The sequence below is a fragment of the Homalodisca vitripennis genome, chromosome 2 (assembly GCF_021130785.1).
Source record: "Homalodisca vitripennis isolate AUS2020 chromosome 2, UT_GWSS_2.1, whole genome shotgun sequence".
Classification (NCBI taxonomy): domain Eukaryota; kingdom Metazoa; phylum Arthropoda; class Insecta; order Hemiptera; family Cicadellidae; genus Homalodisca; species Homalodisca vitripennis.
This window is the reverse complement of record NC_060208.1, coordinates 43,897,990-43,910,009: the sequence shown is the minus strand read 5'-3', so window position 1 is coordinate 43,910,009 and position 12,020 is coordinate 43,897,990. Positions and strand designations below refer to the sequence as shown.

At 35.2% G+C, this 12,020-nt stretch overlaps 1 protein-coding gene across 3 annotated transcripts in view; it reads left to right on the top strand.

Annotated features, from left to right (window-relative positions):
- The first annotated feature begins 364 nt into the window (after positions 1-364).
- LOC124353864 (polyubiquitin-like) overlaps positions 365-12,020 on the top strand; it is a 43,316-nt gene continuing 31,660 nt past the window's right edge. Inside the window, exon 1 of one of the 3 annotated variants that reach the window (XM_046803895.1) lies at positions 365-482. Coding sequence is in view for 1 of the 3 variants with exons in the window: in XM_046803893.1 (XP_046659849.1) it covers positions 829-963 (135 nt within the window). In the remaining 2 variants the exon portion in view is untranslated. Of the gene's footprint in view, positions 532-607; positions 964-12,020 lie in introns of those variants that run through there. The other 2 variants (XM_046803894.1, XM_046803893.1) reach the window with 2 other exon arrangements.

Sequence of the window (12,020 nt, the reverse complement as noted above, 5' to 3'; positions counted from 1 at the left end):
TAAAATATGATTTTAATCTAATAACTTTGTTCTTTGTTTCTTTCTGTTAACACACACACACACACACACACACACACACACACACACACACACACACACACACACACAACACACACACACACACACACACACACACACATATATATATATATATATATATATATATATATATATATATATATATATATATATATATATATATATATATACTATTCAAGTGAACCACAGTGCCTGGCTAAAACAGAGCGTAATAATAAAACATCACGTTTACGGGATACTGGATCTGCAGACAATATTCATGGATCTATACACTTCATTATATGAACTGTTCTCAATACGTTTGATTTTCACTTGTAAAAAACAATTATACTGAGGTTAAAAAAGGGTAATTGCTAGGAACCTGATTGGCAACACTGGCTGCAACAGATGAGCGGAAAGCGGGTGATAAGGCGCTGATAAATTTATTTATCAACTTATCTGTGGTGAGTACTGAAGAAGTTCGCTCTCTTGTGTCGACTGTGATATTCTCGAGTTGGGTAACTTAATTTCGTTAATTTGAATCAGAAATATTAAGATTGAAATATCGTTAACATTTCGTATTGAGATACCTAAGTGATAAGTCATGTTAACCCTATGCACTAGAAGGCAGTATTTATAATTTGTTCCTTGAGTTCGTATGGCCAGCTCTACTGGCCGTCGCCATTTTGTGGGAAGTACGGATTAACCCTTTCCGATCTGTATTGTGTTTTTAGAAATAATGTCCTCTCGGGTCTGTTGGCCAGCTGTGCTGGCCGCAGCCATTTATCAGCTAGGTCGGTGACATTCCACATGGGTTTGTCCTCCCCAGTCTATTGGCCAGCTGTGCTGGCCATGGCTGCCGCGCAGTCAGCTCTGAACAAACAATGCCATTGCACCCAGCCAGGTGTGAGCCTATTTTCATACTTACCTCGTATTGAGGACAAGGTAAGGGGTTTTTAAAAATTAAAAGGACAAGTGGGTTTTAAATGACAATAATGTAATTGACTTATAAAATTAAAGTCCCAGGCTTTACAATATAAGTATTTAGAATAAAATAAAATAAGTACATACATTTATAATTAATGTTAAAAAACTAGTTAAAAAAGTTGGAAAAAATTTGTACATTTTCTTTTGGCAATTTTGAATAGAAATTAATTTAAAAAAATTTTTTAGTGTGATATATCTCAAAGCACATTCTGGCACATAGTCCAGGCTTGTTTTGACAAGTTTTACAAAAGAATTTGGTACGTTTTCTAGCTCCTGGTGTGTTCCTGTCACTGCACAGTCTTTTGTTTGTCTATTTTCAAGTGGGTACATCAAGTGGAGTGTGCCGTCTAATCGTTTTTCTTCTATTATGTCTGATGGGCTGCGTTTGTTGTTGTTTTTTACTGCTGCTGTTAATTGTTTGACAAGTTTCTTCCTAAATTGTCTTTGTTGCACTTGTTCTTTTTTTGGCTTGTTGATGTTAAATAAGATCAACGAATTGACTATGCCGGTTTCGAGCAGCCAAAAAAAATATCTTACGCCACCACTTGATGGTCTTTCTAATGAATGCATATGAGGATATGTACTGATCGGTTAGATCCACACCACCCATATGTTCATTATACATACAGATCACAGTAGGTTTTAATACATTCTCTACAATATTGCCCTTTTGTATTCTCCTCACAGTCTGAGTTGATGCATCATAGAGAGTAGACAGCATGGTCACTTCATTAACGTCTTTCCAAATTAATACAGAAAACTTATTCTCTTTACGATAGGCCTTTATGTCTCCTTTCTTAAGTTTAATTAGTGGTCTTACCTGTTTGTGTTTATTTACTTTTGAGTGGTTAACCTTTCTCATTTGCCTTATTTGACGTGGTAATCCTTTTCTATTGCGCATGATAGTACCAGTGATGTGGATTTTTTTTGTTATAAAGTTCTGAGGCTAACTGTAAATTAGTATAGAACCTGTCTGTGTAAATATGTAAACCTTCACATGTGCCATAGTCTTGCTCCAGTTTTTGGACTAAGTGCAATACAATCCTACTTGTAACACCTAGATCTGCTCGGGGCATGTTAACAGTGGTATATTTTCCTAAATAGGGCTCTAAAGCTAAAATATACCCTGACTTTGATTCGGACATTACAAAGATCTTAACCCCCCATTTGTTGGGCTTGTCTTTATTGTATACTTTGAAATGTACTCGGCCTTTGAAAGCTACTGTGCTCTCATCTATGCTGACGTTATGTTCAGGAACATAGAATTTCCTGAACTTCTTATCCAAATATGAGACTACTCGACGGACTTTCCCTGACCGTGTAATGGTACCTACTACTGGACCAGTCATTGGGGGACTAATGTGCAGATTCCAGAATATCTGCCTGAATCTGTTTTTGGAGAAGGTATTTTTAAAAAAGGGCTGAAAATCGATGTAGTCATCAGAGAAGTAATCTTGTAATTCAGGTTTGGGATTTAACCCCATATTAATGAGTACTCCCAGAAAGGCCTTTAGTTCTGGAAGAGTAACGTCCTTCCAGGTCCACCAAATTGAATTTTTTCTTAAAGGGGTATTTTTAAGTATTTTCTCCCTTGCATAACGATTTGTCTCATTCATTATTTCAGTTAACAATTCGTCCGTAAAAAATAATTGGAAGTATTCCATCTCAGTTGTAGGCATTGAACCTGTAGGTGGCTTGAAGCCTGGAGTGTTAGTATAAGTAAATTGGTCAAAACTTACATCATTTGCTGTCCATTCCCTCCAGCCATCCTTATCCTCTTCCTCGTCACCTTCATCCTGTTGATCACTGCCTCCACCTACCTCAGCTTGTTCTTCATCCTGGACTTGGTCTCCTTCATCTTGATTGTCGGTCAACACATCATCTTCTATAGATTCATTGGGTTGTTGTATTAAACATTCTGCTGCATTGTCAACATGTCTATCACTATTTACACAATCAAAAATGTCACTAATATCACCCAATTCATCTACAAGTTCTTGTTCAAACACTTCTTCAATATTAGAATTGATGTCACTTTCGTGATCAGAATCACTAGTACAACCATTATTTTCCCAGTCCAAAGCAGTTCGAATGTCATCAGAATTGTCAGCAATATTATTGCTCATATTAGTAAATGAATAGTTTCAATATAATAACTTATTTACAAATCAATATACTGTCTCAGAATAAAAAAACAACACAACACTTATAGGCCTAATATTTACATTTATTTACATTAAACACACTTATTCATACTTAAAATTACTGCACTATTTCAATATAAGATATTTATATTACAAAACTCGCGTGTATTTTAGACTAAATATATCAAAAAACTCGACGACACAAAGATGTGAAAGGATAACAAAACAAGAGTGAGAGCACGTGTCTTTTACATTTGACACAGTGAAGGAAACAAGCGGAAGCACAGTACCAACGCAACAGAAGCAAATTTAATATAGTTTCTAAGAGTTCCAATAGATCGCAGCACTACCCAGACATAAGAGTAAATAACAACAAAATTATAAAAAATGTCCACCTATGCTGGCCATCAGACAGTATTGGGAAAACGTACTTGTCCAGCAGTGGTGGACAACGGGCCGCCGGGGACAAAACAAGTGATCGCATTGCCGACGTGACGGTGTCATGGCGGTGGCCAGCAGAGCTGGCCGTCGGACTACAGAAGACAAATTATGTCATAACAACGTCAAGCTGACTAAGTATTTACATTGTCCAGCACAGCTGGCCAACAGATTGGAAAGGGTTAATCTTTGCCGTAATGTTATCTCAGCTCGTATGTTTTACGTGCTCAAAACTTTTTACACAAAAATATGTTGTATGGGAAATATTTTTAGATCGCAAAACTTGTATATAATTTAGATCTCTTAATTATATTTTTGTTCAGAGCAATACGAATGTATTTGTGTTACTAGTATTCTTTCGATTAGATAATCTTAAGTACTGTACTTAAGATTATCTCTTAAGTAAGAGATATCTCTTAAGATATCAAGCCATATTGTATTTTGGACTGAATAAGTGCAAATTATATATTACGAAGCAATGTCTGATCTCATCGATCTCATATGTAATAAAACATTTTGTTGTGCATTGTTCAAATTTGTTAATCACAAGAGAGTTTTTCATCCAAAATTAATCCTAGATATTTTAAATTAGAACAAGTCCTATTATTTGACCGTTTGAGTTTGCATAATTACAGAATTACAATTTGAATTATGATATTTTAGAGTATGTCGGAAAGTGAAACCTCCGAGATCAAAATTAACAAACTTGGATTTACCTACGTTAACCTACAATTTAATTTATATTACACGGATTTCAAATAGAAATAAGATCTAATTTAATTTATCAAAAATCTGAAATTTTTTGTCAGAATACAAAATTGCAACATTGTGGCAACACTTTAATTTGTCAATGTACATTCTGCGTTAAAAGATCTTTAATAAATATTAATATAAGGCCCCCTGTGGCATTCCTAGCGCGACAGGCTTGGGTTGAGTCAATCACGGCGCCCACTGCGACCGGACCGACTCGGTCCACACCCGGCACAGTCGCTCCAAGAGCCGATCGACGCAACGCCGGATAGGCTCGGCTCTGCCCCCACTCTTTCTCTCCGCCTGGCTTGATCGTCCCATTCTTCCACTGCATGAGGAGCTCGTGGCCGGGCCTGGCCGGTCACAGTACGAGCTCCTCACGCCTGAGTTTTAATGGGGCGATCAACCGGCTTCAAGCCAGGAGGAGAGAAAGAGTGGGGGCAGAGCCGAGCAGTACCGATAAATCCCGAAAATTCCTGACAAACCTTGTACATGCGGCTGATAGCGACCTCAGTTCGGAACGGTTCTGATTTCTATTATCTTACGAATTAATGAGTCGTTTTATATCTGAATTAATGAGTCGTTTTATATCCGAATTAATGAGTCATTTTATATCCGAATTAATGAGTCGTTTTATATCCGAACATATCTGCAAAACATAGAAATTATATCGAATTAATTATATATTTATTGAACTTTCTTTATAACTCCAAAGACACTTTATAAAATGTGAGATGGTGCACAACGGATAAAATGTCATAATCTTTTTGTGCTATTGGAATATATTCAAATTAATAGGGCAAAAGCAACATATTATAATGTGGAGTCCTTAATTGGTAGTAAATAAATTAATAATTATGCTACAAAATCTGTAATAAGAGTTATGTAATAGCTGTAATAAACTAAGGGTATTAAAAAAGAAACTTGTGAGTAAATATTCAACCAAAAACATAATTATAGAAATATGACAAAATCAATGACAACTACCTGACTTAAATACCTAACATAGCACGTTACATCATTAATAAATACAAAATTTTCCTAATTATATTATATTACTGTAACTGACAAATTCAGTTTAAGATCATATATGAGTATATTTTTGGTTTACAATTTTAAACACTTATATTTATGTAAGAAATATTACACTTATATTACAGAAATATTTATGTAATACAGATGATGAAAATAATTTAGTCATACTGATCTCTAATGCTACGAATATACAGATTTATGATACAATTATAATTACACAAATTTATTTTGAACTCTGCCATTGTCACTCAGAAGGCTTAAGTCTAGGCAAATCTCTAACTTTTTCTCCTCTGTGAGGCCTCTCTGCGAGGATTTTTTGTTCTTTTTCGTGGAAAAATAACTTCTCTGTTTGGTAATATTGGTATTGCCTGGTTGCCTTCTGTTACACTCTTCTTCCTAAAACATAAATTCGATAAATTTGACAGAATTTTTCGTGGCATAGTTTTGAGCTGCTATTTCTTGTTTTAAATGTAATTCAATTTAAATTTTACTACTAAACAATAAATAGTGGTTTAATTAAAACTGGCCATAAAGTGATTGGACTTAACTGGTATCTGCGCAGTAGTGGCCATTGCATCTAATGTAGTTAACATTTGTTTTTGGAGACCCTGAAGATCATTCTTTAACTACTATGCTAAGTAGGGCTCTTTTTAATCCTCCTGAATGTTTAATCCACCCTCAAATGTTTTATAGCTACGCTACTGAATGTAACGAGGTTACTTTGTTTCGTTAGACTTCCTTACGTCTTTTTTGGTCTTTCGATACTCCGTTGTATTTTGGTTTAATTGTATGTAGACAAGAGTAATTGCCTGCCATTAATTACGTTGTAAAATCAAGGTTTAATGAAATAAATTTAATTGCGCAGCATCCAGCTTTGAAAATGTAATATATAATATATATATATATATATATATATATATATATATATATATATATATATATACATGTTGTTGTACCAAATTACTGAAATGCGTTTAATTCAGAGTAGAAGCTAAAAACACAGTGGTACATTTTAAGAGGCTTGTCACATTGATTGCCTGCAATTTAATTGTGCTGCATCCTGCAACATCCAGCTTTGAAAATGTAATTTAAATATACAGGGAGCCGCAAAATGATCTGACGGTTTTATAATGTAAACAACTCAAACGTTTAAAGTGGTACAAAGTGTTTTATTGCAGATTTCAGATTGGTATTTATGAACATTTATAAAAATAACCAAAAAAGGGCGAGTTGATACGTTTAAGATTTGAATATAACGTATTTCAAATGATGTCCGTCTTTGGCGATGCATTCTTCCAATCTTGCACTGAAATTGTCAAACACTTTCCCTAACATTTCAGGAGAGAGGTTGGCTATTTCTTAGCGTATGGTTTCCTTCAGTTCATCCAATGTACGGGGTTTGTTTGTGTATACTCTAGATTTCAGCAGTCCCCACAAGAAGAAGTCACAGATGCTGAGATCCGGGGAGCGAGGGTGGCAACGCAATGTCCCCGAAACGCGAGATTTCTCGGCCACGAAACTTGCTTCTTAAGAAGTTTATTACCACATTGGCTGTGTGGGCAGTTGCCCCATCCTGCTGGAACCAAATTCTGTGGCGGTTGAAGCGATTTATGCGTATTTCGTGGATCAGGAAGTTTTTCAACATAGTCACGTATCGTTGTGAATTGACGGTTACATTTAGACCGTTCTCTTCAAAAAAGTATGGGCCTATAACACAATTTTTTGTTACGCCACATTACACAGTGACTTTGGAACTGTGAAGAGGTCGTTCATGCAGTTCTTCTGGATTGTTTTCTGACCAATATCGGAAATTCTGTTTGTTAACATAACCATTCAAATGAAAATGAGCTTCGTCGCTCATAATGAGAATTTATTCATCTGTAAGCAAATCAATCATTTGCTCTGAAAATTCAATGCGTTTTGCATAATCACTGGGCTTCAACTGTTGCACGATAGCCATTTTGTACGGATGAAAGTGCAGGTCATACCTTAATATTCTTCTTACCGAGCGGTCAGACATCTGCAGAGCTGCAGCTTGTTTACGTGCAGGCCGCCGAGGACTGGCTTCCACAGCTCCTCTCACTCTCTCCACGTTCTCTGGCGTCCGGGCTGACCTTGGATGGCCTGTTGATTTTCGTTTTAAAGCTGAACCGGTAGCTCTAAAGTTACCCACCCACAGCAAAATGGTGTTTCGAGTTGGCACTTTCCCTCTTGGAGCCACATTAAAACGTCTGCGGAACTGCCGCTGAACAGCATCAACACTATCGCCACTTTTAAAAAATGCTTCCACAACGAACGCACGGTGCTCAGCCGTCCACCGCTCCATGGCTAATAAAAATGTCCGCACGTAGGCTCTGCCACGCCCCTATCCCCACCACCCCCCACCAGTCACTCGCTTGACAGCGCGGCAGCGAAAACCGTCAGATCATTTTGCCGCTCCCTGTATGTATGCTGTACTAAACTACGGAAAGGGGTTTGAAAATACAGTGATACATTTTAATAGGTTTTGCCAGGTACTGAACTAAATTAAATTCAGAGGAGTACAGAGCGAGAACGCGCGGACTGCTCATTCCACTATTCTAATACACGGGCTATCTGTAGTTGGCAGGAGGGGCCCCTCCATCCCCACTCTTTCTCTCCGCCTCGGTTGATCGCCCCATTAAACTCACACGTGAGGAGCTCGTCCCGACACCCTCACCTGCTAGCTGCGGCTAGTCAGATAGAGCGGAACTAGTCCAAGGTCACGCCTTGATGTCAGTACTGAAAGTAGAGTAATAGGGCTTAAATTGCTTATTTTAAACATTTTTCCTTCTGGAGTAGGCCTACCCCTCTTAATTTCAAAACGTCGTCCTAACCTTATTTTTAATCGGATTCGATGTTTTTTCATTTTACTCGTTAAAGTACTGTCTAGGGAATCCAGTGATTACTTTTCCAAAAAAACAACACTGAAAATTTATAAATGCAATTTTGTCATTGTATTTTAATTTATTCTATTAACAACTTCCTAATTTATAAATCAAAATTTAGATCAGTGGATGCACTTTACATACAAGAGCTTCAATATGCTTTTTGGGTCCTTTCCCGTTAATTCACCACCACTAATTTTTATACTTATAATTCCGTTAATTCACCACCAGAGGCCACCACCAAATTTTGTATTCATGATTTGTATGTATTTGTATGATGATTTGTATTAACCACCAAATTGTGGAAAATACATTACATAATTAAACAGAAAGGAGAAACAAGCCCGACATAAGTAACTCAATATATATTTATGAAATTTTAAAGAAACCCTTAGCTATAGCAAAAAACTTAAACTTTAAAACTTTAAAATTAAAGACACACCATATTTAAAAGTTGTCTATGATTTATGATTATTGGGGTGGCATGAAGTGGGAGATGTGCTCCAACATTTTTTCAAAAAGGTTTTCGGGTCGATATTTTTTGCGCCACATATACTCGCATAAGTAGCTTTGTAATATTGGACAAAATGCAACCTAGGATACCTCTGTTATAAAAAAAATCAAACCAATATTCTGAGCGAATTTAAATGAGATTCAATTGTCAAATTTCACAAAAACTTGTCCATTTAATAAGCTACTATTTAACATAAAAAAGTATTTATTTCTGTTTCAAATAGCTGGAGAAAAATGAAGTTGAATGTGGAAAAACATGGAGGTTTGTAACAAACCTTTCTTTTACTGAAGCAACTTTCATTAATCTCAACGGTAGTATTAGGACCCCCAATAATAACATTGTTGGTCATTAAAGTGTACTCACAGACCTCCCGCATATACATGTTCCAATCTACAACTGTATTATGGTACATGTGTAGTTCGTTATCACAAAACTTCACAGAAGTATATTTCTTGCTCCAACAATTTATGAATAGAATTATAGTTTTGTACTCAAGACAAGATCCTGATAAAAAAGTATCCGCTCGTACAGGTTTGTATTCCCGACACTCGCGTGTGGAACACGACCGACAGTCTTGAGTGACACTGAGCCGTAATGTCATGTTATGTTTAATAGTACACAACATCGGGTTGTGCAAAACACCTCTCAATTGCAAAAACCGTACTGCCTGTTCTTTACTGTCGCACTCACTAGCAAGCGGTAACGTATTCATACTTGCGGAGAAACAGTGACTGGCTGGACTGGACACCGGGCGCAAGGTTGCTTATCTTTATCGCTATAAGTGGGTACTTTCCTTGACTACCGTTTTCAGTCGGCGCCGCCGCAACGACAAGACAATTCGGAGTTTGGACCAGCTGGCATGTTTAGTATTTGTTCAGGCTTCTTTAGCTATTTTTAGCTTTTGTTTGGCACTATTTTGCGAAATTGTGTAGTGGGCGCGTAGCTTCGTACCAGTTACAGTTACGTGGTCTACAACGGTGCTTGCGGTATCTATTCTAAAAATTTGTAAAAAAAACTAATTGTCACCTTTTGTTTAGTCACGCATTTCGTTTGTGTATAGTGTTGGTTGACAACAATAACTTCAACTCCATTACCTTTGGTATAAGGAATAATTAATTTAACATTTTTTTTTTATCCAACATAATTTTAATGAATATTATTAATATTACTATACACTGTAAGATTTTCAATATATAGAATACAAAAATGAAAACTAACAAAATAATAAATCATATATTATACTGTACCGTAATAAATTATCATGTGGGTTTTTTCCTAACATAATTTTAATGAGTATTTCATAATATTACTATACATGGTGCGAATTTCAATATGAAGAATACAACTAAAGAACAAAATAATGAATCATATCATACTGTACGATCATAAAGTATCATGTGTTTTTGCATCCAACAATTTTAATGAATAATTCATAATATTACATACACAATATGGTTTTCATTATAAAGAATAGGAACAAATTAATGAATCGTATCAGACTGTACCATAATAAATTATACAAATGAATCCATACATTAATAGAATATTTATGATATAAAGTTTAAACATATAATTGTAGGGAAAATTGATCCCACTATATTATGTTGTCAATCATACTTGTTTTAATATCCAATTTTAGTAAAAAGGACAATAATAATGAGAAGTGTTCAAAATTACCGCTTTATTGTTTATAGTGAACATTTTTTTGGAAATGTACTGCATTATGATACATGATACCAATTTTAAGAAACAAATCTAATATAGTAAAAACGATAACTTAAAAACCATTTTTTTACATTATCGATGTATAACGTAAAAACTATTTCTTAAAATATAAAACGTAAGCTATAAATGTATAAAATACTGTTAAAAATTTGGCATTAACATTAAAATAATGAATGTTTTTGAAGTTAAATTTGTAAATATACAGTGGTCCATTGTTTATAATCTTAAAAAAATAAACATAAGAGAAAACAAACAGACAAACATAATCCGTACTAATGTATACGCTTTCAATATAAAGAATTAAAACTAAAGAAATCTGTCCTAAAAGATTGTTACCTTGATAAAATATAGATATTAATATATTAAATTTATAGAAAAAATGGCAAAACATATACAGTTACAAATAAACACTTAATCGTAACTTGAATATTGTACAGCGAACAATTTGCAGCATAAATTAGGAATTGCTTAATTTATTGTCCAGGTAATTAAAAATATCCATCCTTTCCAGTTTGTGTAATTTGACTTATGGCTATATAAAACAGAAGATGGGGTAGCACTTCTTGCGTGTCCAGAATGTTTTTGGCTACCTGTAAAGCCACATATGTGTTATTTCTTACAAAAAACGTAAATATTATTAGCTACTAAATAATAGCTAAATGTGCAATCAAGTTAGTTAAATTTAAAATTTCAAACTATGAATTAGTCATAAGGGTTGATTAGTTTCCTTTTATGGAATTCTGGAATTAGGGTTTGTTCCATGACTTGGCCCAAAAAGACTAAAATATACTGCTATAGAGACAGCATGGATCATAGGTATTACAATACATTTGAAGCCGTAATATGAAAATGAACTTTTAAATGAATGAAATCTGACAGCATTTGTTTTTTGTGAGTAGTATAGGGTTAAATGTATTGATAGAACACTTGTCAAAACGGTTTAAGGTGGGGGATGGCAAATGAAGGCTTAATATTAAAGTCAACATAATTCAGTTATAACTAGTTACGAATTCTTACTTGATTTGCGAGATCATCGTAAAGATTCCAAGATCCTGAAGACTTTTTACGGACGTATGCCACGTAATGTCCTGGACGGTATTCGACAATCCCAAAAAGAGAATACCTCGACAATCCCAAAAAAAGAATACCTCGACAATCCCAAAAAGAGAATACCGCTTCCCAGCTAACTTTAGTGTTGTAATGGCATATCTCTCAAAATATGTCGCTTATTTTCATACCCTTCTTCAAGTGTAGGAATATTCTGGCCCAAGAAGTCAGTATCTATGAAAACATGTTGCTTCCCTAGAAACGTGTTCGTTACTTGATGTCCACAAAGATATTTACATGGGCCTGAGATTTCTTTAGCAACCTCTTCAATTTGTTCACTAACTACAGCGCTATCGGTTTTGGGTTTCCATATGGCCTTGTGTATACTTTTCATCCCTTCATTAATGATTACATGACTATTAACATCCACACACACGTACGCCTGAGTAGAATTTC